This window comes from Opisthocomus hoazin, chromosome 9, assembly GCF_030867145.1.
Source record: "Opisthocomus hoazin isolate bOpiHoa1 chromosome 9, bOpiHoa1.hap1, whole genome shotgun sequence".
NCBI lineage: Eukaryota > Metazoa > Chordata > Aves > Opisthocomiformes > Opisthocomidae > Opisthocomus > Opisthocomus hoazin.
In genome coordinates, this window is record NC_134422.1 from 21,951,354 (window position 1) to 21,972,404 (window position 21,051).

A 21,051-nucleotide genomic window follows, 5' to 3' on the forward strand; every position below is an offset into this window, starting at 1 on the left:
TTCCTTACCCCATTTGTGTAAAAAATTGGCTATGCAGCAAGCAGGGCTCAAAATGCCTTAAACTTAAGCATCTAGGAATGTTAATGCAGTCTTCCAGACAGGAGGGAGCAGAAAAAATAAAAACAACCCCAAACAGCTAGCTATGTGTGATTGGAAGTGATGTCTCAATCAGTTAGGGAGAAAAGGCCCTCTATGACATCTTCTGCGAAATGCAAACTTCTGTCCTGGGAGCATAAGACTTCGGGAGCTTTTGCTCTCCTTTCTCTCTAGATAACCAGGAGTAGTTCACAAAAACCTGAACACACAATGCTCCTCTCTCTCACCCATATCCTCCAAATCACACTCCAGACCCCTAGGGGGGCCCATCTTCCAAGCTAAGGATTCTATGTAGGATCAGAAATCTAACAAACAGAAAACTCCAATTCAGAACCCATACTCATAACATTCAAAATCATAAAAAAACATATTTAAATAATACATTTAATAACTCTTTAAAACTTAATTACTCTTTCTGTTACCATTCTTTCCCTAAATTAATTCTCAAATTATTTCGGGTACATACCACTAGGTTTCCAATCACCATGACCATCATGAAGACAGTAAGGCACATAGGTTGGCCTGCAACCTCCATGCAGTCCCACATCGTTTCTATCCATTCTCCACACAACACTCGAAATACAATCAGGAAAGAATGGAAAAAGTCATGCATGTGCCAGCGTGGAAGTTCACAGTCACTAGAGATCTTGCAGACACATTCTTTGTAGCTTTTCCCAAATAGCTGCATCCCAACCACAGCGAAAATGAACACGATGATGGCCAGCACCAGGGTCAGATTCCCCAGAGCCCCCACTGAGTTGCCAATAATTTTTATCAGCATATTTAGAGTTGGCCAAGACTTTGCCAACTTGAAAACTCGCAACTGAAAAACAAAAATACAGAGGCATTATTTGCAGTAGTTACAAAAGTGCTACAGAAACAAACAACTGATTATGAACTAGTGACTCTTAGCATTAACAAAAAGAAGAAACTTCAACACGATTCCAACAATCATAGCTTACACAGAAACAGGAGTTTCACAAAATCCAAAGTTTTAAAGCTTAATAAATTTTAGCCTTTGCTATTTTTTTGTGTAGCATATCTGTACTCTTTTCTACATGAAAGAAACAGCACACTGGTTGAATTTGTTCGGATAGTGAATTCTGAACACAGCACACATCTCAACCACTATGTGCAGAAACAAACTAAAAAACAAATAAAGTTCAACAGGATTCTATTGCAGGAAAATAAAGGATTCTAAAATCCTTGAAGAATGGGGTCTTCCAAAAGAATATTGCCTCCAACAAATTTAAAAAGGATCAGACAAACACACAGTCTGAAGATAAAAGCCAAACCCAAGCCCCATGTCAAACATTTCAACTTCTGATGGGGAAAAAGTATAATTCATACTCTTTCTTATCCATAATCCACCCAAAATAAAGGTATTAAATATTTTTCAGTTTCAGATAAAAACAAAATGGAAATGCAAAATGGAAAGAAACCACAGGTAAAGAATGTCTCATAGTACATTTTTTTTTAAATAAAAATATTTTTCCAATAAAATAAAGCATTCCCTTTTATCCAAGTGGGAAAAGAAAAATCAATCTTTTTTAAATTAAAAAAATATGAATTTTATAATTCCTACATTTTAAAAGAATACTTCTATTCTTTTTGCAATTTCCATATGGAAGTAGACAGAAGACTACAAATGCGTTATTTGTTTCTACCTCTCATTGTGCACTAAATTCTACACTTCATTGGGCTTTATGCATCTGTGTTAATACAATTACAGTAAAATTACAGCTCTTTGCCTTAAAAAAATACTTAAGTGCTTCTAAACCATATAATGGCACACACTATTCAGTGATAACAAATAATTTGTAAAATAGCTTGCAGAGATACCCTGTGACACTTTGCAAAAAATACAAATAATATTACTAAAAAGTGTCTTATTTACATGAGTACAGTTAAAACACAAATATAATGCATTAATTGATACAGATAAATTATTATCACTAATTTATTTACCAATCTGAATGATCGGAGAACAGATAATCCATCCACATTAGACAGAAAAAGCTCCACCAAACTAAGGGTAACTATAAAGCTATCGAAGATATTCCATCCAACTTGGAAATAATAAAAAGGATGCATGGCAATTATCTTGAGAACCATTTCTGCCGCAAAAATTCCAGTAAAAACCTGAAGGAAGAACATTTATTGTTACTTTACAGATGAGTATGAATTAGTTGAACCAGCAAACAAAGAACAAGTAACAACCCTCTTACAGCAGGACGTCAGTAAGGACAGTCATTGCAAGCTGAACCTCACAGAGAAGATAAGTGGAAACGTCAAAATGAGCTGTTAAATTTAACTCTTAAGTTAAACCTGAGATACATTTCGTGACTAGTGAAGAATAAACTATTCCTAACAGGCCTCCTGTTTGCTGCTCATATCTACCGTCCATCTAACTACAGGAACTTCCCTCAGCAAGACAGTAACAGTTGTTCTTGCCACAATGGAAGCTGCTTTAACAAAGGTGTGTTGAAAAATATTAATTGGTCATAACCTGGAGAGTGATGTGCTATTAAATGAAGTCTTCATGAGAACTCACAAATACAGTAAGCATATCTTCTCTTTCTACCTGCCAAAAAAAGGCAAATTATGCCAAGGCTCACGTTTAAAATAAAACTTGTTTCTGCCTCTGAAAGCCTCTGTTGCCTTCTGAAGCAGAAGGCAAACAATGCCTCTGCATCTGTGACTACCAGTATCTACAGAACTGCATAAATAATTATCTTTTACTAGAAAGATCAACAAGCCTTTAAAAAATCAGGAACATTTGACAGACTTTAAATGATAGTGCTACACAGTTCAAAAAACAAGAAATCAACTGTATTATAGTGGCATTTTAGCTGACTTGGGAGTAAAAACAAATTCTTATCAGCAAAAAGGAACACTTCTTCTCACTTAGCTGCCATAGACCAACCAAAGCAACATTCTTCATGGAAATACAAAAAAACCCACAAAAAATAACAGTGCAAAATCATAATCCAAAATAACATCCAACTTTCTTGTGTTATCAATGATACAGTAGAAAGGATCTAATTTGGCTCCTACTTTTCTTGCAATATTAAACAAAACCAAGTCAGATTTCACTTTGTGTCATTCAAACTATTGAAATCAACCTAGAAGTCAAACTATACAATATATCTCAAATGGTATTTTTAGTACAATTAAAATGTTAACATATATCTATGGCATGATAATAAAAGTAACAAAAGTAATTCTACTTCAAAGAGAAACCAGGTTCCAATTGTATCAAATTATATAGTAAGATGGACTTACCTGATTTCCCGTTTTAAGTACATTATTGAAATCTTTAGTCATTGGATAATGTTCCATGGCCATAAACAGTGTGTTTAAAATTATGCAAACAGTGATAGCCAGATCAACAAGTGGATCCATCACAATCAATTCAACTACGTTCTTTACTTTTAACCAGGGCTCCCAACAATCCCAAATTAAGAAAGTGTGGGCAAAATTGTACCAGCAAGGTGGACATTTTTGTCTGGATTCTTCAAGTTCTGGGAAAATAAAGAAATCCACAGTGAACAAGTTTTGAAGAAAGTGAAGACAAATTTTTGTTCATCTGCTTTTTCAGGTTTTAACGTTTATCCCTGGAACCATCAAGGACGTCTGGCAGAACCACCTCAGATTTTCAGGAACTTGACTTATTGTTACTGACTGAAAGGGTTGTAGAACACTTGAAGAAAAACCTCAAGAGTTTTGAGCTAGTAGTTGAAAAAGTTGTCTATTTTTAACATCACAAAATCTCGTGTTTTAAAAAAATACTACTTATGCTTGCATTCAGGGATAGTTTTCTCAGTAAAACTTCCAACTTCACAGTCCTCTCAAATGTCTAATTAATTATTTTTGGGAAAAGTAAGATTAATTTCATCATGAAAAGGTTTTTGAAAACTATTCAAGCTTTTTCAAGAATTTCACTAGCAATAATTTCACTATTCCAAATAATCCTACTACAAATTTCCTTCTCCTTATTAACTAAGGCCTGGCCATTAATTTTCTGTAACTTTTTTACAGTATAGATAGTGGAAATTTTATCACAAGGCATTTATTTCCAATAACTGTATTGCTAACATGAATAATTAGTATAAACCACATACATATTATCTATTTTAATTAGAATGCGTTCCTCAGTTTAGCCTGCTTATCAGATTTTTTCATTTCATTTTTCACTATATACACGCACTTCCGTTCAATTATTCAGTTTATGTATTTTCAATGGCTAGATATTTTTTGTGTTCTGTATTTACATTGTGATATAGCACCTTCAAAAAAGTCTAAGACTATGTCAAGAAAGTCCATGCATGTGCAATTATAACACACCTTCCATTGTATTTGTGATAATGCCAGCTACACTCATGGCTCTTTGTCTTAAATTGGGGTCCTCCAGCAACTCCACTGGTATTTGATATGAACTTGTACGCCTCTTTTTTACTTCTATTTCTGTCGTAGTGCTCTATAAAAAAAAAAAAAACAAAAAACAAAAAACAAAAAAACACTCAAAAAGGTGCAGAAATTAAATTCAATTTTAGAAATACTGCAAAACAGGTATCAGACTTTTCAGTTTCAATGAATTCATAATATGTATAGTTTTGTATTCAAGTGTTGTTACATCAGATTTTTTTCCATTATACATATAACATAAGCCTAGTATTTTGTTTAAATAGCTATTTTCATGTTGTACTTCTGAACACTGTTAATACTTATAAAACACTAAAGAAGATTTTTATATTTAGTTCCCAGATTACCATTGCATTATAGTTAACTAATATTAACTTCACATTAAACACAGACATTTTGGATGAGGCCATAGGCAAGGAAACAAATCAATACCGTTGCAGCACCGGAATCGGAAAAAATCCCAGTTCCATGCTTTCTCTACCAAAACTAGTTGAATCATAAGATACTTATGCTAAATGATTTATGCTAGAAAGTCTTCTGCAATAATTATTACTCTCCAAAAGTAATTTTTATAGATCAGTCTTGATCTCTATACCCATTCAAAACTAACTGAAAGGATATCTTTTACATTGCATAGCTATCATCTCTGGTTTATGAATTTCAGCTGAAGAAACTAAAACGTCTGACTTAATTGACCCCCCCCCAAAAAAAAAAAAAAGAAAAGTGGGGTTTTTTAAAGTATTTTATTGAAAAAATTGAAAGCTGTGTTACATCATTGAACACAGCTCAGTTACAGAGAAGTTTTGAATGTGTGATCATGGGCAGATTTTTTTTTCAGTAAATTAAATAAATGCATGAGAAAGTGTAATAAACCACAAGATGATTATAACTGTAAGGAATCTGGCTGATGCACTTTCAGATGTTATAACCCATGTAAAATTTTTGTTTTAATATAAGAAGGTTTCTAGGAAAAAACATGCAATGGATCCCCCTGCGTCATTACTAAAGCAGACTGAAGGAAAATGGAAAACTGACCAGAGGGAAAATTTTTAAATTATACCCTGATCCTAGACAGTGAGAAACTTAGATGATCTCCGAGACCCAGGAGAAAAAAAAGCTTTCAGACCTTCTAAAATGTCAACAGAACCTTAAAGGCCATGCTACATTTGCACAATACCAAATACATGGACAGGGGAGAAAAGGAGAACCAGATTACTGGTAGAGAATTAGGAAATACATTTAAAGGGAGGCTAAAACCATAAAGACAGAAAAGAATCAAACCAACGTATCAATACGCACAATGTTTAGAAAGCTGAGCACCCTATTTTGGATTCTAAAACAGACAGAGCAATGGAACATTACTAACTTGATTCACTATGCAGGTGCATGCATATGCTTGCTCTGCAGGTATATAAAAATGCTACTTTGTTCTCTTTCGTTTTTATGCTTCAGCCTCTTACTTTTGAGTGAATCACTGTAAACCCACTTCATTACAGCAAGATATGCAAAATCAGTCACAACTTCACAACCATTTTCAAAGCATTTCATTCCAGTAAAACCTTGTCTGCTGCAATAAAGAAAGGCATGAAGCCTGGAGTCATTTAAAAACTTTCTTACATTGTCATCGGTTGTCGGTTTATCTATTACCACCTCTGGCAGAAGCTGTCCAGTAGGTGACAACAGACCTGGTGGTCCATCCACTAAGGAAACCACCCCATTGCAATCCACAGTGCTGTGCATCTTCCCATTCACTGGAAACACTGCCAGCCTTCTTGATGATCTACTGGCTTGACTAATGTTACTACTGCGCCGTTCACCGTGTCTGCGTGGCAAAAAGAGAGAACCTCTTCTGCTCCCATTATCCTCAAACGTGCTGTGCTCATCATCGGCAAAGTCATTTTCAGATCCTATCTCTCTTCCATATTCTCTAAAACTGAAAAGACTTGTTCTGCTACTGCGTCTGGGAGAAAACAGGGAGCCACGAACACTCAGTAAAGACTGCAAAGGAAACAAACAAAATGACTGGCTGAAGATTTTAAATATACAAAATGCACGTCTATGTATTAAAAAAAGAAAAAGTAATTTATATTCCCCAGGAATCAGTCAGTGTTATTTTTAATACAGTGCCTTAGGTAGATTTCAGACACATGAACTAGAGATGAGAGTCATCTGAACAGGTAAATTTACAGTACACCTAAAACAATTATTTGAGAGAAAAAAAATGAACATGCATAAAGCCACAGCAGTTTCCATCTCTGTATTAACAAGAAAAATCAAGAACAAAAAAATTCACTTCTAGAAATTCTGATAATCCAAGTAGATCATGCTTTATGTTAGAAGTTATCAATATCCTTAGTCTTCTACATTGATACATTATACTTAAATTTTTGTATTATAGATTAAAAAGGGATTTCTATTTCAAATTAACTAGGAAAATGCAATGCTGCTGTGCATGTTAAGACCCACCAGATCCTAAACAACGAAATGAGAGAGATCAAAACACTTGTTTAGGTACACTCTAGAAAATAATACCAACAGTAGGCTGGTATTTAAAACAATACAACATTATTTTTCTTTGGTTGTACTACTTTGCAAAGTTGCAGTGAAGTTTGTCAGATATTACAGTTATCTCACAAACCCCCAAAATGACAACTGCACTATTCGCAGTACCTGGTGGGGTGATGTGAATGGCTTCCCATAAGCAAGTCTGTTCCCATCGAAAGAAAAACGGAAACCTTTACTTCTGATACTGCCATCTGATTCAGATTTTGGAAGTTCTTCGGCCTTCATGCCATCCTCTTCTCCAGAGAGCTCCCTCTGCCTTCTTTTCTTCCTTCTATTTCTCCTTTCTTTGGCACTTTTTGAGCTGAGCTTGGATGCTTCTGAAGAACTATCTGAGGGTCCACCAATCCCACTTTCGCCACTGTACTCAGTCATCTCTGCTGCAGCTGCTGCTATTGCCTGCCACAGCAATTGTTTAATGTGATGCATTGCAAATAACACCATATTTTAAAGAAAGCTCTAGTCCTAACATTTATATTAAAATAGTTCTAGATGTGTGACAAAAGCCTAGGTGGATTTCTGCAAAACTTCAAATGGAATTCTATCATACAAGTTTAAATAAAAGGGCAGTTATGAAAGTTGCTGTTCGAACAGAGCTCTACTTTGCATCCATATTGTGGAGTCGGTCCGCATTGTGTACAGCATTCTGCCACAAAGTTCATTAGAAAACACTTGAAAATTAATAAATTTATTCGTTAAAGTGAACGCAGTTGCAAACAAAGGAGCTAAACAGAGTCCATGCTTCAGTCTGCATTAATTTAGTAAACTAATTTTAACTCTTCTTATAAGTAACAGCTTCCTTATGCTGCTCTTAGGAAAAAACTTTGGGGTACTACTTCCAGTCTTTGATTCACTGGTGGCAACACAAGTAGCAAAAATAAGTCAGAAATCTATGGATAAAAATATTTTAAACTCTAATCAAGGCTTGACAAGTATTTCACAAGTATTGCAGTTATTTTTAAGCTCAGAATTTGGAAAATCATCATGACAAATGTCACTGTTTAAAGCAGGGTGGCAATAAACAAAATGGTGGATGCTCTTTATTAACTCCTGCTGCTGATATTGAGAGTCTCATGCTCTACCAACTGAGCTAGCCCGGCTGGTGTTTCTGCCTCGTTCGAACCCCTCTGGGACCTCTCAGATGTGAGGAGAACGTGATACCCACTACACTACAGCAACTGGCTCCCCACTGGGGGACTAAATCCGGTTTCCCACGTGACAGGGAGGGATACTCATCACTATACTAACAGGGAATACTTTAATGGATACTACCCCTAGATAAGAAATATTTATTTAAAAACTATTGTTCTTATTAGGGTAGTACTTTTTGTCCTCAGTTCAGAAATTCCGTAACACTTCAGATATTGTACATTTAAAAAGCAATAAATAGCCATAGAGAAAGCAGTCTAAAGTACTTCTAATGTATATAAAAGAATGGCTTTTTTTTAATATGCTTGTTTATTTATTGGTTTTGTTTTGAACGAATAGCATGCAAAAGAATATACTAAAGCTCAAACTCGTGTTAGAAAATACCTGAGCTTCTTCTTGCTGCTTCCTCAGCTGTTCAAGCATCTGCTGCAAGTCTGCCTCCCTCTGTTCTGCTTCAACCATGGTTGCTTGATGTTGTTCTTCATAGGCCATGGCAACCACAGCCAAAATCAAGTTAATCAGATAGAAGGAACCCAGAAAAATGACCAGAACAAAAAATATCATGTATGTTTTGCCAACAGCTCGTAGCGTCTATAGGAGAAGAAGAGAAATGATCCATTTGGTGAAGACATGCATCAGTTCTGCAGTTCATCAGCATTTACTGAATTTGAAAAGTGCAAAACTATTACTGAGTTGTTCTTCCTTCTGTAATAAGATCATAAAAGCTTTCTGAATTATAATCAAAATAAAGGGAGCCTTCATGCATGTGAAAAGTATGTTTAAAGATCATGCTGCTTTGAGACAAACCTCTTTTAATGCCTAACAATCTTGAAAAGGATGTGGGATCAGAGTAATTAATGTAAATCACACATCACAGGTTGAACGCTTAGTATGCTTACCATGTATCAGCATACTTCCCCCTTGAAATAACCAAAAGAATTAAACACGGCACAATTGATTAAATAATTGAAAGATAGTATTTTTTATAATTAACAGATTTTCACACACCATAAAATAAAAAGCTAGGGTGAGAAAAGTAATTTATATCAAGATATGCATTCTTAGTTATCAAAAATAGGATTCAAAGTACAGAAATTGAGATTAAGATTTTGCTGTCAAAGTATTTTTACAATTTAGCCTCTATATTAAAGTTTTTGAAAGTAACATCCTATCACGAAGCACAAAATGTAATATACACTGTCAAAGTTAAATAAAGGATCAAAGAAACCTCATGTGCCTTTTCAGAAATCAAAATCATATGAGATTCTGTAGTAAATGCCCATGTCTACTTAACTCTGCAACTGAATTTGCTTCTTTTCATAAATACTGTTCATTTTCATTTGCTAACAATAGCAATGTGTGGAGAGGGACCTGGGTGTCCTGGTGGACAACAGGTTGACTATGAGCCAGCAGTGTGCCCTGGCTGCCAAGAAAGCCAATGGGATCCTGGGATGCATTAGGAGGAGTGTGGCCAGCAGGTCGAGGGAGCTTCTTCTCCCCCTCTACTCCGCCCTAGTGAGGCCCCATCTGGAGTACTTTGTCCAGTTCTGGGCTCCCCACTTCAAGAAAGATGAGGAGCTACTGGAGAGTGTCCAGCAGAGGGCTACGAGGATAGTGAGGGGACTGGAGCATCTCTCCTATGAGGAGAGGCTGAGGGAGCTGGGCTTGTTCAGCCTGATGAAGAGAAGGCTGAGAGGGGACCTGATATATGCTTATAAATATCTCAAGGGTGGGTGTCAGGAGGATGGGGCCAAACTCTTTTCAGTGGTGCCCAGCGACAGGACAAGGGGCAATGGGCACAAACTGAAGCACAGGAAGTTCTGTCTGAACATGAGGAAGAACTTCTTCCCTCTAAGGGTGGCGGAGCACTGGAACAGGCTGCCCAGGGAGGTTGTGGAGTCTCCTTCTCTGGAGATATTCAAGACCCACCTGGACAAGGTCCTGTGCAGCCTGCTGTAGGTGATCCTGCTTTGGCAGGAGGGCTGGACTAGATGACCCACATAGGTCCCTTCCAACCCCTACCATTCTGTGATTCTGCATTTCTGTAATATAAGTAGGAATGGCCTTTCCATGTTTGATTTGGGGCCAGTAAGACATTAGCCACAATTTTTACTATACGCTCACCAGCTGATAAAGATTTTCCCAGTAGTCCTGTGTCATCAGTCGAAACAGCGACAAGAAAGCCCAACTGAATGTGTCAAAGCTAGTATATCCATAGTTTGGGTTTCTACCAGCTTTCACACAAATGAACTGTTCTGGACATTTCCTAGGAGGAAAAAAAAAAAACCAGAAAAAAAGCAAATCAATGCATATAAAAAAAATCATACAACACTAAAATTGTTTTAAGTTATTGTACCTTCAGCTTCTAATGAAGGTTTATTAGATCTTATCTGTGTAGTGGGCTGCTATTTGTGGCTTACATTTTAAAAAATAGTGAGGAAATGAAGAGCGTTCCTTAAAAACAGCCAGAAAAGAGCAAACAGTAAACAAAAATCTTTCTTTCACCTTCTTTCACCATTAGACACAAAATATAACTTATTCCCAACAGTTTGATATTACCTCTGCAGATACCTCTTCAATGGAAACAATGTATTCACTTAACACAGAGATTCCATAAGGTGAATACTTCCATGATAAAAAAAGAGTCAGTATACATATTTTATGCTGAATTTTGTCTATCAGCAGGGTTGGCATACCAGATTTCTTGGTTTCTTCATGTTTGTGAATTAGTCAAGTCAAATTCGCAAATTCTACCAATTCCTCAACAGCAAATAACCATCATAGTGATACTTTTATCTCCTGAAATTGTGCATATCAGTTTTGATAGTAAGTGATCCAATCTTGATATCAACTGTAGGCACACTGTTTCAGTTATGATTCCATTCTTGAAAGGTAAAAGGGGTTCCGGCCTCCAAAACCTCTATAGAAAAACACTATAAAGATTTGTTTTCATATATGTGTGTGTATATTTGATGTATATTTACACACACCTATAAAATTATCTGATAGTTACTTACAAATATATACCAAGTGTTTACCAAAAAAATATTTAAGTATATCTGTTTTAAAGACATAACCAACCAAAACCAAGGGATGGACTGATACATCATTAGAATACAGAATTTTGTGATCTTGTTAAAAATAACTGTCACAGAGAGCAAGACAGGCGGTCCACAGACAGAAGAATCCTGAAGACGTCTTCCCAAAACTTGGTCATAAGTCCCAGTGCCCCATGCCTATTTCAGAGACGACAAATGGCATGAAACACATGATAAAGAAGTACGTTCTTAAGTCATTAATAATGCAATGTCTACCTGCTGAAATGGAATTTTCTAGTTACATAAGGGTTTTTAAAAGAAATTTGCCGTGAAGCATTTTGTCATTTGACATTTTTTACTCATTCAAGTGTTTACTTACTACGAACCATTACTACTTATTATTGATTGCGAAGTTAGGTAGCTAAATTGGCTTTTTAAGTTTAGAGTGATATTTTTTACATTTTGTTTAGACAGGTAGTATGTAATTTTCAGTGTACCTTACCCTGCATCTGAGCTATTGCCACAAAGCAGATAATCCTTTTGTCCTTCAACACGATAGAAATGACCTGAAGAAAAAATAGTAAGCGACATGACTATAAATGGAAAGAGGTGGTTGGTTTTTTTTGTGTGAGGATGAACGTATGTTCAAAGTTACCATGGTTTGAACGTTCATAATCTCCTATTCGTGTTTTCCCAATAATGGGTTCAAATACTGGCACATCCACACTCATAAGTTGCAAAATTAAAGACTAAAATAAAAACACAATGTAAAAATAAAATCCTAGAACAATGATTAGAACAACGTAAATTGCGTATTCTCTTCTCGAGTCATAGCAAACACTGAATATCCTTCCAAATTCTGATGTTTAATAAATGAGAGAAAGACATCACAAAGCTTAAAACTCCTTCACTTTTTCAGTAGGTAGATTGTAATCGGACAATTAAAGACTATCTTATTTAAAATGGAACTGGCTAACAGTTTTGAAGTCAGAGCAATGTTAACTAGTACATCCTATGACTGAAAATACCAAGGTAGCATTTAAAAGGAGGATGGAAGTTCCAATGACAATGTTCTAACAGCTGCTGTACTACAAACAACTTTACAGAATTTTTCTTTTAATTATAAGGTGGTAGCCATCAGAAACAAAGGAATATATTTTGTTATTAATGATTAGCAACTGTGCTGTCCTTCAAAAAAAAAAAGAAGAAAGATGATAAATTGGGGAAGAAGTTGATAGGAGTGAGGGCAGACGCCATTCAGAGGGACCTGGGCAGGCTGGAGGAACGGGCTGACAGGAGACACGGAAAGTGCAGCAGAGACAAATGCAGAGTTGCGCCCCAGGGCAGGAAGAGCCCCTGGCAGGGATGCAGGCTGGGAGCTGACGGGCTGGGGAGCAGCTCTGCAGAAAAGGCGCTGGGGGTCTCAGCGGACAGAGAGCAAGGTGCAGGGGAGCTGGCAGTGTGCCCCAGCAGCCACAAAGGGCGATGACCTCCTGGGCTGCGTGAACAGAAGCCCAGCGGGCACAGAGAGGGAAGTGCTGTCCACTGCAGCTCAGCACTCCTCAGACTGTACCTAGAACATTGCGTCCAGGTTTGGCCTCCCCAGTGCAAGCGAAACATGGATAAAGTGGAGCAAGTTCAGCAGAGGCTCACGAAGGTCATGAGGGGGCTGGAACATTGGCCCTGTGAGGGGAGGCTGAGGGACCTGGCTTTGTTCAGCCTCGAGAAGGGAAGGCTGGGGGGAGAGCTGGTAGAAATCATCCAGTAAGTACAAGGAGATTATCAAGGGCATGAGCCAAGTTCTTCTCACTGATGTGTGGCAGAAGAATGACAGACAATGGGCATAAATGGAAATGAGAGGTTCTGACTGGATATAAGGAGAAACTTTCCACCATGAGGATAGCCAGGCACTGAGATCTTGAAAAGAGACAGAAATCTGGAAAAAGCAGATCCCAGCTAAACTAATCTTCTGTCATCCTCAATTAATAACCTCAATATACTTTTCAAGCTGACAAAAGGCTTTGGTTTTCACAGGGTAAAACACAATTGTAGTATTTAAATAGTCAGAAACCGCCCATGAGATGAAGAATATACAAAGATAGGAGGATTCTAAACCGAACACTTAAATCAAATCTAGTGATGACAAAATACTACCATTTAAGAACAGCACTTCTACAATGTTAGAAAAATCAGAATCCTATTACTTCCATAATATCTTTAGAGCCGGCCAAAACTCTAAACGTTCAGATACTGATCTAAATGTCAGGTGCCAATACTTCGACACGTGCATCCAAGATCTGTGTGTCTTTCAAAAAATGAATCTGGCCTTGTTCCTTAATAAATGAAAACGCACAGATGTTAAGAAAAGTCACTAGAGTCAGTAGTAGAAAAGTCACACTCAGCCACAGCTGACGAGCGTATGATATACTCAAAGAAATATTATGAGGACTCACAACTGAGCCCAGAGAAATTAAAATGGAACCGACACATGCAAATGATTAAGAAGAGGTTATAGGAGAAAGGAAGAATACAAACACAACTACATGGAACTGCCTCGCCTACATCAGCACTCTGTGGAGAATCCTAAAGCCAACTGATGTAGCATAGAAAGCAACCGACATTCTGGAATATTTTAGTTCTGTCTTTTAGTTCTAGACTGCTATTTAGTGGGAAATGGAACTAGAAAATCTACATACTGTATTTGAAGAGAGAATTCACAAGTGTGCTACAGCATATAAACTATCAGCCAAAATTGCCCACAAAGCACTATCGCCACTCCATTTTCTCATCCCTTCTTAGGCGAATAAACTAGCTAAAATGATAGATTGCACAGAAAACGTAAATACAGTCACAGAATTTCCATAACTTAAACAATTCAGAAGTATAGAAAAAAAATCTGAAAATACAGAAAACAGCAGAGAACTTTAATGTCCATTATTAAGTAAGGCAGGAAATATGACTCATCAAAACTCTGCCTATAACAACTGTATTTTCTTCTGCTTTTGGGCCAGTGAGGAGGAAAGCCAGCATCCATTATTCTATCAATTACTTTTTACTCAAATACACTACTTCTACAATTAATTACTGAGCAATACCCTATAATCCCACTTCCAGCACAAACCCACACATAAACATAAGACAAATTTCTGGCAATTGAAAGTTGTTGCACTACATCTCAAGGTTCATTGTGTATTACAACTTTACTGGCACTATCACTTAAAATTACACAAATATAAAAAATATGTTGTGTGTGTGTTTGTTTATACCCAAAAATTTTAGCAAGTTACAACAGTATTTCTTACTTTCATTCTCAATGTATGCTGTCCAATCAAACACTGTACCATTAAAGTAGGGAGCTAGGTATTTTTCAAAAGACGTTGAATTTTCTGATGGCCAAAATAAGCATTTATTCTTCAAATTGCCCATGAACAGCTGCAGTCCTATTAGTGCAAATACACTCAGGCAGAACACAGTCAAAATCATTACATCTGAGAGCTTCTTCACAGACTGAACTAAGGCTCCAACAATGGTCTTCAAGCCTGCAAACAGAGGCAGATTTTTATTATAATATTAAATATTTACTTAAGCTAAAATGCAATGTGAACTAGTCCAACACACTATTAAATATCATGCACAGCTTCACAGAAAGTCAAAATATTTTCCAAAAGAAAAAGGTACCAATGCATCTCTCAGTTCCTGACAAATGAATTTGAAAATATGAATGGGAATGAATGGTACACATTCCAAAGCACTTGCTCTTCAAACGAAGAAGTAACTTTTTATTCATGCTCTCTATACATGTAAACTACATGTAAAGAAAATTGTTCATTTTTGCTTCTTGATGCCTCTTGCTCCAAACCTTTGCCAGTGTTCTATTCCAACTCACAATATATTTGTTCTATAACAGCAAACAAAAACAGAACACGCTTGCATTTTAGTAGAAATTTTAATGACTGCATTCTATTGCATCCTGTTCAACTGGAGGTGGGGTTTGGTGAAGACAGGCATCTTAAGGTACTAAATACACCATGCAATTCCCGTGCTAGTCTTTATTATCTTATTCCTTTGTCTTGGATTCAACTTTTACAATAGACTGAAATTTTCAATCCCAAATGTCTTCAGTAAATAGTAACAGTCACATTAGTAAGAGAAAAATGAAAAGATAGTTAATTTGGATCCTTAATATGGGAGAGAAAATTTGACATCATGAAATGGAAGTATACACAGGCTATGTAATTCAATTGCTCATGCAAGAATGTATTAAACTCCGAGGCTGAGTGTTTTAGAGAATTAGAAAAAGGAATTAAATTTAAGCTAAGACTAAAACCTGGACACTTCTGTTAAAAATGTGAGTTCAGCTTCTGTGGAATTTCAATCAGCCTCAGTGTTTAACCTCGCTCTCACCTGGAATGACTGATATTGTTTTCAAAGCTCGGAGAACTCTGAATGTTCTCAACGCTGAGACATTGCCCATGTCCACAAACTCTGTCACATATCTGTAGTGAGGGATTCCACACACAAACACAATGACAGCACACACAGAATTAAACAGAGGTGATGTAGAGGGCCTACCATTTTACACAGTTACTTCTTACCTGGGATTACAGAAATAGTTTTCAAAGCTCTCAATACTCTGAAAGTTCGAAGAGCTGAAACATTGCCTAGGTTTACAAATTCTGTTACATACCTGTAGGATTAAATCACAGTTATTCAGAATTAAGGTAGAGTGTATAGTACTTACCAGGACCTGTAATCCAGACTATTTTTTGGAAGTGGCAACTTTAAATGAAAGACTTGCATTCATATTTTCCTGTTTCAATTAAGTTTTCCCAAATAAACACACCCTTAAATATTTCCACTGAATACAAATTAAAAGAAAAATAGCTTCCCCTGATCTTATTGTTTAAATACTAATTAAAATTGATTATTCAATGGCAACTTCTCTTTTGTACTGTGGGATAGCCCACCAATTCTGCTGTGTGCTACATTAGTGTAAAATATTAAAACGGAAAAAGTTGAAACACAGTTCAACTAAGATTCATTTTAAATGAGCTAAGATAACACAAACAAATAATTACAGGTTGAAAAAAGTTCTAACTGATATTTTACTCAAAAAAAAATATATACTTACGCAAAGGAAATGACAACAAAATCAAGCCAGTTCCAGGGGTCACGAAGGCAAGTAAAATCATTTATACAGAAGCCTCTTGCAAGGATTTTTACCAGAAATTCAAAAGTATAAATTCCCGTGAAAGTGTACCTATAAAAAAACATCCAAGCAAATGTTAGAGATCGTCGTTCAGTGACACCATGTCACAGGCATAAAGGAAAATCACTCAAAACCAGTGATTAGTACATGTACTGTAACAGCAGTTACAAACTCACATAAACTATGACTGTTTCCCCACAATCCTTCTGCAAGACAATGGGATTTATTTATTTATTTTATCTGAAACATATTTTTGCTGTTTCTGGCATTAAGATTTTGAAATTTTAGCACAAATAATAATGATGTTTAACATGAATAAAATATTTTTGCTCAAATAAAAATTTCAGCATGTTTGCCACGTCAGAAATGAAATTCATGGGTGACTGAAACCTAGTATTTACTCAAGTTGCTCGATGGTTAACCAGGACATCTTCCAGGTAGACTTCAGAATGTCACACAATAATCCTCAGCGGAGGTGTTTTCTTTAAAGAGAGTATGTGTCCCATTTTTAGATTATTTTTTGCACAAAATGAAGGTGCTTCATAAGGGCTACAGAAAGCATCTTCACATTGAAAAGCAGTAGCTGCAGGCTGAATAGCTATTTTGTTTATCTTCGTACAATTTTTTTTCTGTTTTTAATAAAAATGCGAAAGGAACAGCTCAAGAGGGAGAACGCATAAAAACATTACTTGTACAAACATTCTGAATGAGAGTATTAATCAGAGTTTTGTTCAGACAAAAAGGTTAACAATATCACAGCTTCTTTCCTCCATAAAGCCTGACGGTCTATGCTGCTTTCAGTTGCAGCTAAGATCAAACTCCAGGCTAGAAAAAGGAGAATACTAGTATTACACACAAGACTAAGTAAAACTACATGGTCTAGTTCATAATTTAGCTTTTCTTTTTTAAACCAAGTAAAAAATTATTAGCTAAGTTAAGTATACTTACTCTACATTCTTTGTCCAGTCTGGAAGGTTACTCCATGTCATAAATACACAGTTTGTCAAAATAGTGAGCATAATGAGCATGCTGAACAACGTTGACTGTAGTTAAGGAACATACTCACTTTAAATGCTGACTTTGCATCATGCTTAACACAAGAAATTGACCAGGCTATAGAATGCTGACAACAGATATGATACAAACCAGTTTACTATCACTGCCAATGTCATAAATAACGCAACAATGTTTCACAATGATGACGGCTATACCACCAACTCTGTAATCTAGGTATACACGCTATGCATCTCTTCCTCTGAATTGAATCAGAGGGTTAAAGAGACATATCTTAGCTCTGATTCATTTTGAGAGAAAGAATTAAGGATAGTAATACATTTAAAAACTAAACAAAAAACCGTAGTGCTACTAAATATTAAAAAGACCAGTAATAATTTTAATAAACCACTTGAAAAGGATATGAATGAACCAAAATCTTAATAGCTACTCTTCTAATAATATTGAAAGGAGATAAAAGGTACAAGGCAGGTGTGGCACTGAACCTGAAGATTGTCTTCCCTTTATTCAATACTATAAACGTCTAAAAAAAAAAAGAGGGAGGGAGGGAGGATAGGAAATGGGAAATTAAGGATACGTGTTAGCAACCTTGCCATAAGCAGAGGCTGCACTTACACAGATGTAAGTAGCCAAATTTATTTTCTGTAGAATTATACAAGCAAATATCAGCTTCTGAATTTTCACTTGAGCAATGAAAACTGAACACCATACATGCTTTGTCTCTGTGCCCTTAAACAAAATCTGCATTTCAGCATTTTCCAAGATAATGCAGTTACATTAAAAATATAATTTAAAATTTGTCATTTTTAACATTTAAGATTAATCCAGCTATATTACTTGCACTTCAGACCAAACCTGTCAGTGCAAAACAAAGCACCTAACTAGCCATTGCTGGACACTTACAAGCAACTATTTAACCATTTCAGCACTTTAAAACTGCTTTTCAGGTACGATATCCTTGGCTTTTAAAAGCTTTACTGCCTTTATTGCCGGTGCAGTCATCACTAGTGCCATTTATGCAACCATTTTTGATTTTGACTAGAAGACACAATGAAAGTGTCATCCAATGAAATCTTAATTCAATCTACATCTTATGATTATTCTTCCAAAAGTGTAATATCTGGAACTAAGCAGGTTTTAACACTGAATCCTTCTGTTTTCTAATGTTATTCCATTGTAAAACAAACGGATCTTTTGATAGTAGCATTTGTGAAGTGGAAACAACAAAAAACAAAATAACTAAGAAAGCCCTACATCGATTATCAGTCTTCAAAATTTTGTACTAGAAAAAACACTGCTTTAACTTAGTTGCTTCTTACAGAGATAATATAGCTCTTTGGTCACTCGCTCACATGCAAGATACTAATCTGTTGGTTATCCAGTACTTCATTTCAAGAACCTGTTCTATGTCTTTAATTCAACAAGCATTTTACTGATTTACACAATAAAAAAAAACACTCACTGCTTATTTTGTACTGCCTTTTTAATGTAAACTCCATTTTGCTCTCATTTTGAACATCATTCCACTTCTCATGCCTATATAAAAACATCTTTCTCTCATCTGTATTTGCTAAAATCATCACCCTTGCTCTTTTCTCCATTTGTTACTACTATACCTATGAAAGAAACTGAGACTCATTAAAGTACATATATATAAATATAGACTTTGTCCTCATGTCTATATTAGGCATGTAACATAGACACAATATTGAAACATAAAGTACACAGTTTTAGTCTTTACACTCAGTCCCATGGGAGAAGTCAACATGGGCCTACTCATATGAATGTTATTTTTATACTGTTTTGCTGACCTGATACTGAGCCACAAATCCTCCTCTACATTAAACAAAAACATATATACAAAATATATAAAATTTCTGGGAAAAACTTTGCATGCATGCAGATGTAAAGTGATTCTAAGAGGAACAATGCAAAGACTTTCAAGAACTTCCTTGCCCTGTAACATACTATTATTGAGGGCATATGATCTCAGATTGCACTACCAGTGCACCATCTTCATGTTCCTCATGAAGCAGCGCAGGGAGTGATTACTTACTGGGGAATTGGTATTAAAATCATCCTGATGATTAAAATCACCAGGAAGAACGTAAGTGACCAAAAAAACACGAAATCCTCCCCACAAAGCTCAGAATGCTTGCAGTGGTCCTGAAGCAAACTCTAGCATAACAAACTCACATCTCTAAGTGACATAAGCTGTTACCAATCCACAGAAATCACACCACATGAAGCTGGCAATATGTGATGATAATAATTTTTTTTAATTTACTTTCCTCTCTAGTCAAACAGAGTTCAATGTTTAATTTTTTGTAAAATAATTATGAGATTTCAAGGAATGTTTGACAGTCAATCAGTTTGGCAGATGACCAAACAAGCACTTTGAACAAAGGCTACCCTACTGAACTACATCTCAGATACTGTCTATGTTTCCTAGAAGCCCCAGGAACAGAGTTGCCAGACAGAGAGGAAGTTTTCAAATGCTTCAGCATTCAATCAAATTTGAAGAGGTTAAAGGACACCACTAACTCAAAATATCATCTTAAGGAAAATTTAGACAGGAAAAAAAAAAAAGCTCTTTTTTTAAAAAAAAGCAACTTAAGCAGAAGAGTTACAGTCATATTTATAGTGTATTCAAAATAATTAACATGATATCACATAATCCATAATACTTTCTACCAAGGCTTCTGACTACCTCCACACCAAAGTATTTATCACTTTATAGTTCAACAGGAGTGTTCTAATTACACTCTTCATATAAAACACTTACTTTTTTATTTATATAATATGGATCCAGGTCCTCCAGGGGCTCAGACACCATTCCTGGAGGAATATCGCCATAAATAAATGGCAGTGTCTTTCCTGCCTCCAAGTCATTACTTGGCTTTGGGTGATTTTCTTCATGACCACCATCATCTTTATGCTCTTCTTTGTCACAACGAGACTTTTCATCAGCAATACGTTTTTCAATAGCTGCAAGGGATTCTTTGGTGAAATAGACGAAGCAGTCAGATCCTGGTGGTACAAGCATTGCCTGTGCCATCTTTTCATTCTGCAAACTTTAAATGCTTTTAGGCTCTTGTGCAAGAAGATCCTAGGAGAACATGAGAAAAAAGAAACAGAAAATAGTGGGCAACAGCAATGAAAAATCCAAATAAAAGCTTCTGGCATCATCTCCTTCTTTTCTGATTCTGAAGCACTGTAGCAAGAAGTATTTGAATTAACAGATACTTAATGGAAAATTAGCTAGCAGTAACAGATACAAGTTATGAGGTAACGAAAAAAATGAAAGGAGGGGAAAAAAAAAGATTAAATTTGCATAGTTTGTCAACTTAGGTTAATACAAACCTCACAACAAGAAAAAAGGAAAAACATTATCACTTTCCCTAGCCCAAACATTAAGTATAAACACACATTATTGTGAAACAGTAAGAAATGTTTTAGCACAGCTATGTACTGCAGTCAATGGTTACAACTTCTAACATATGGATTTATACACTAAACCGGCACAGTACCTTAAAAAATTTTGCAACTTCTATTACA

At 36.0% G+C, this 21,051-nt stretch overlaps 1 protein-coding gene and 1 long non-coding RNA gene across 2 annotated transcripts in view; one reads left to right on the forward strand and one right to left on the reverse strand.

The window, feature by feature from the left end:
• Positions 1–3,758, forward strand: part of LOC142362459 (uncharacterized) — a 69,637-nt gene extending 65,879 nt beyond the window's left edge. The window contains exon 6 of the long non-coding RNA XR_012765089.1: positions 3,698–3,758. This is a non-coding gene — a long non-coding RNA (uncharacterized LOC142362459). The remainder of the gene's footprint in view (positions 1–3,697) is intronic.
• LOC104328993 (sodium channel protein type 3 subunit alpha-like) overlaps positions 1–21,051 on the reverse strand; it is an 80,744-nt gene that overhangs the window by 28,780 nt on the left and 30,913 nt on the right. The window contains exons 2-16 of the mRNA XM_075431097.1: positions 20,279–20,602; positions 17,885–18,016; positions 17,428–17,522; positions 16,402–16,530; positions 15,675–15,766; positions 14,573–14,809; positions 11,773–11,836; positions 10,357–10,498; positions 8,617–8,823; positions 7,192–7,482; positions 6,139–6,519; positions 4,444–4,576; positions 3,382–3,620; positions 2,065–2,238; positions 563–919 (exon numbers count right to left, since the gene is read on the reverse strand). Of these exons, the coding sequence (XP_075287212.1) occupies positions 563–919; positions 2,065–2,238; positions 3,382–3,620; positions 4,444–4,576; positions 6,139–6,519; positions 7,192–7,482; positions 8,617–8,823; positions 10,357–10,498; positions 11,773–11,836; positions 14,573–14,809; positions 15,675–15,766; positions 16,402–16,530; positions 17,428–17,522; positions 17,885–18,016; positions 20,279–20,551 (2,946 nt within the window). The 5' untranslated portion in view covers positions 20,552–20,602. The remainder of the gene's footprint in view (positions 1–562; positions 920–2,064; positions 2,239–3,381; positions 3,621–4,443; positions 4,577–6,138; positions 6,520–7,191; positions 7,483–8,616; positions 8,824–10,356; positions 10,499–11,772; positions 11,837–14,572; positions 14,810–15,674; positions 15,767–16,401; positions 16,531–17,427; positions 17,523–17,884; positions 18,017–20,278; positions 20,603–21,051) is intronic.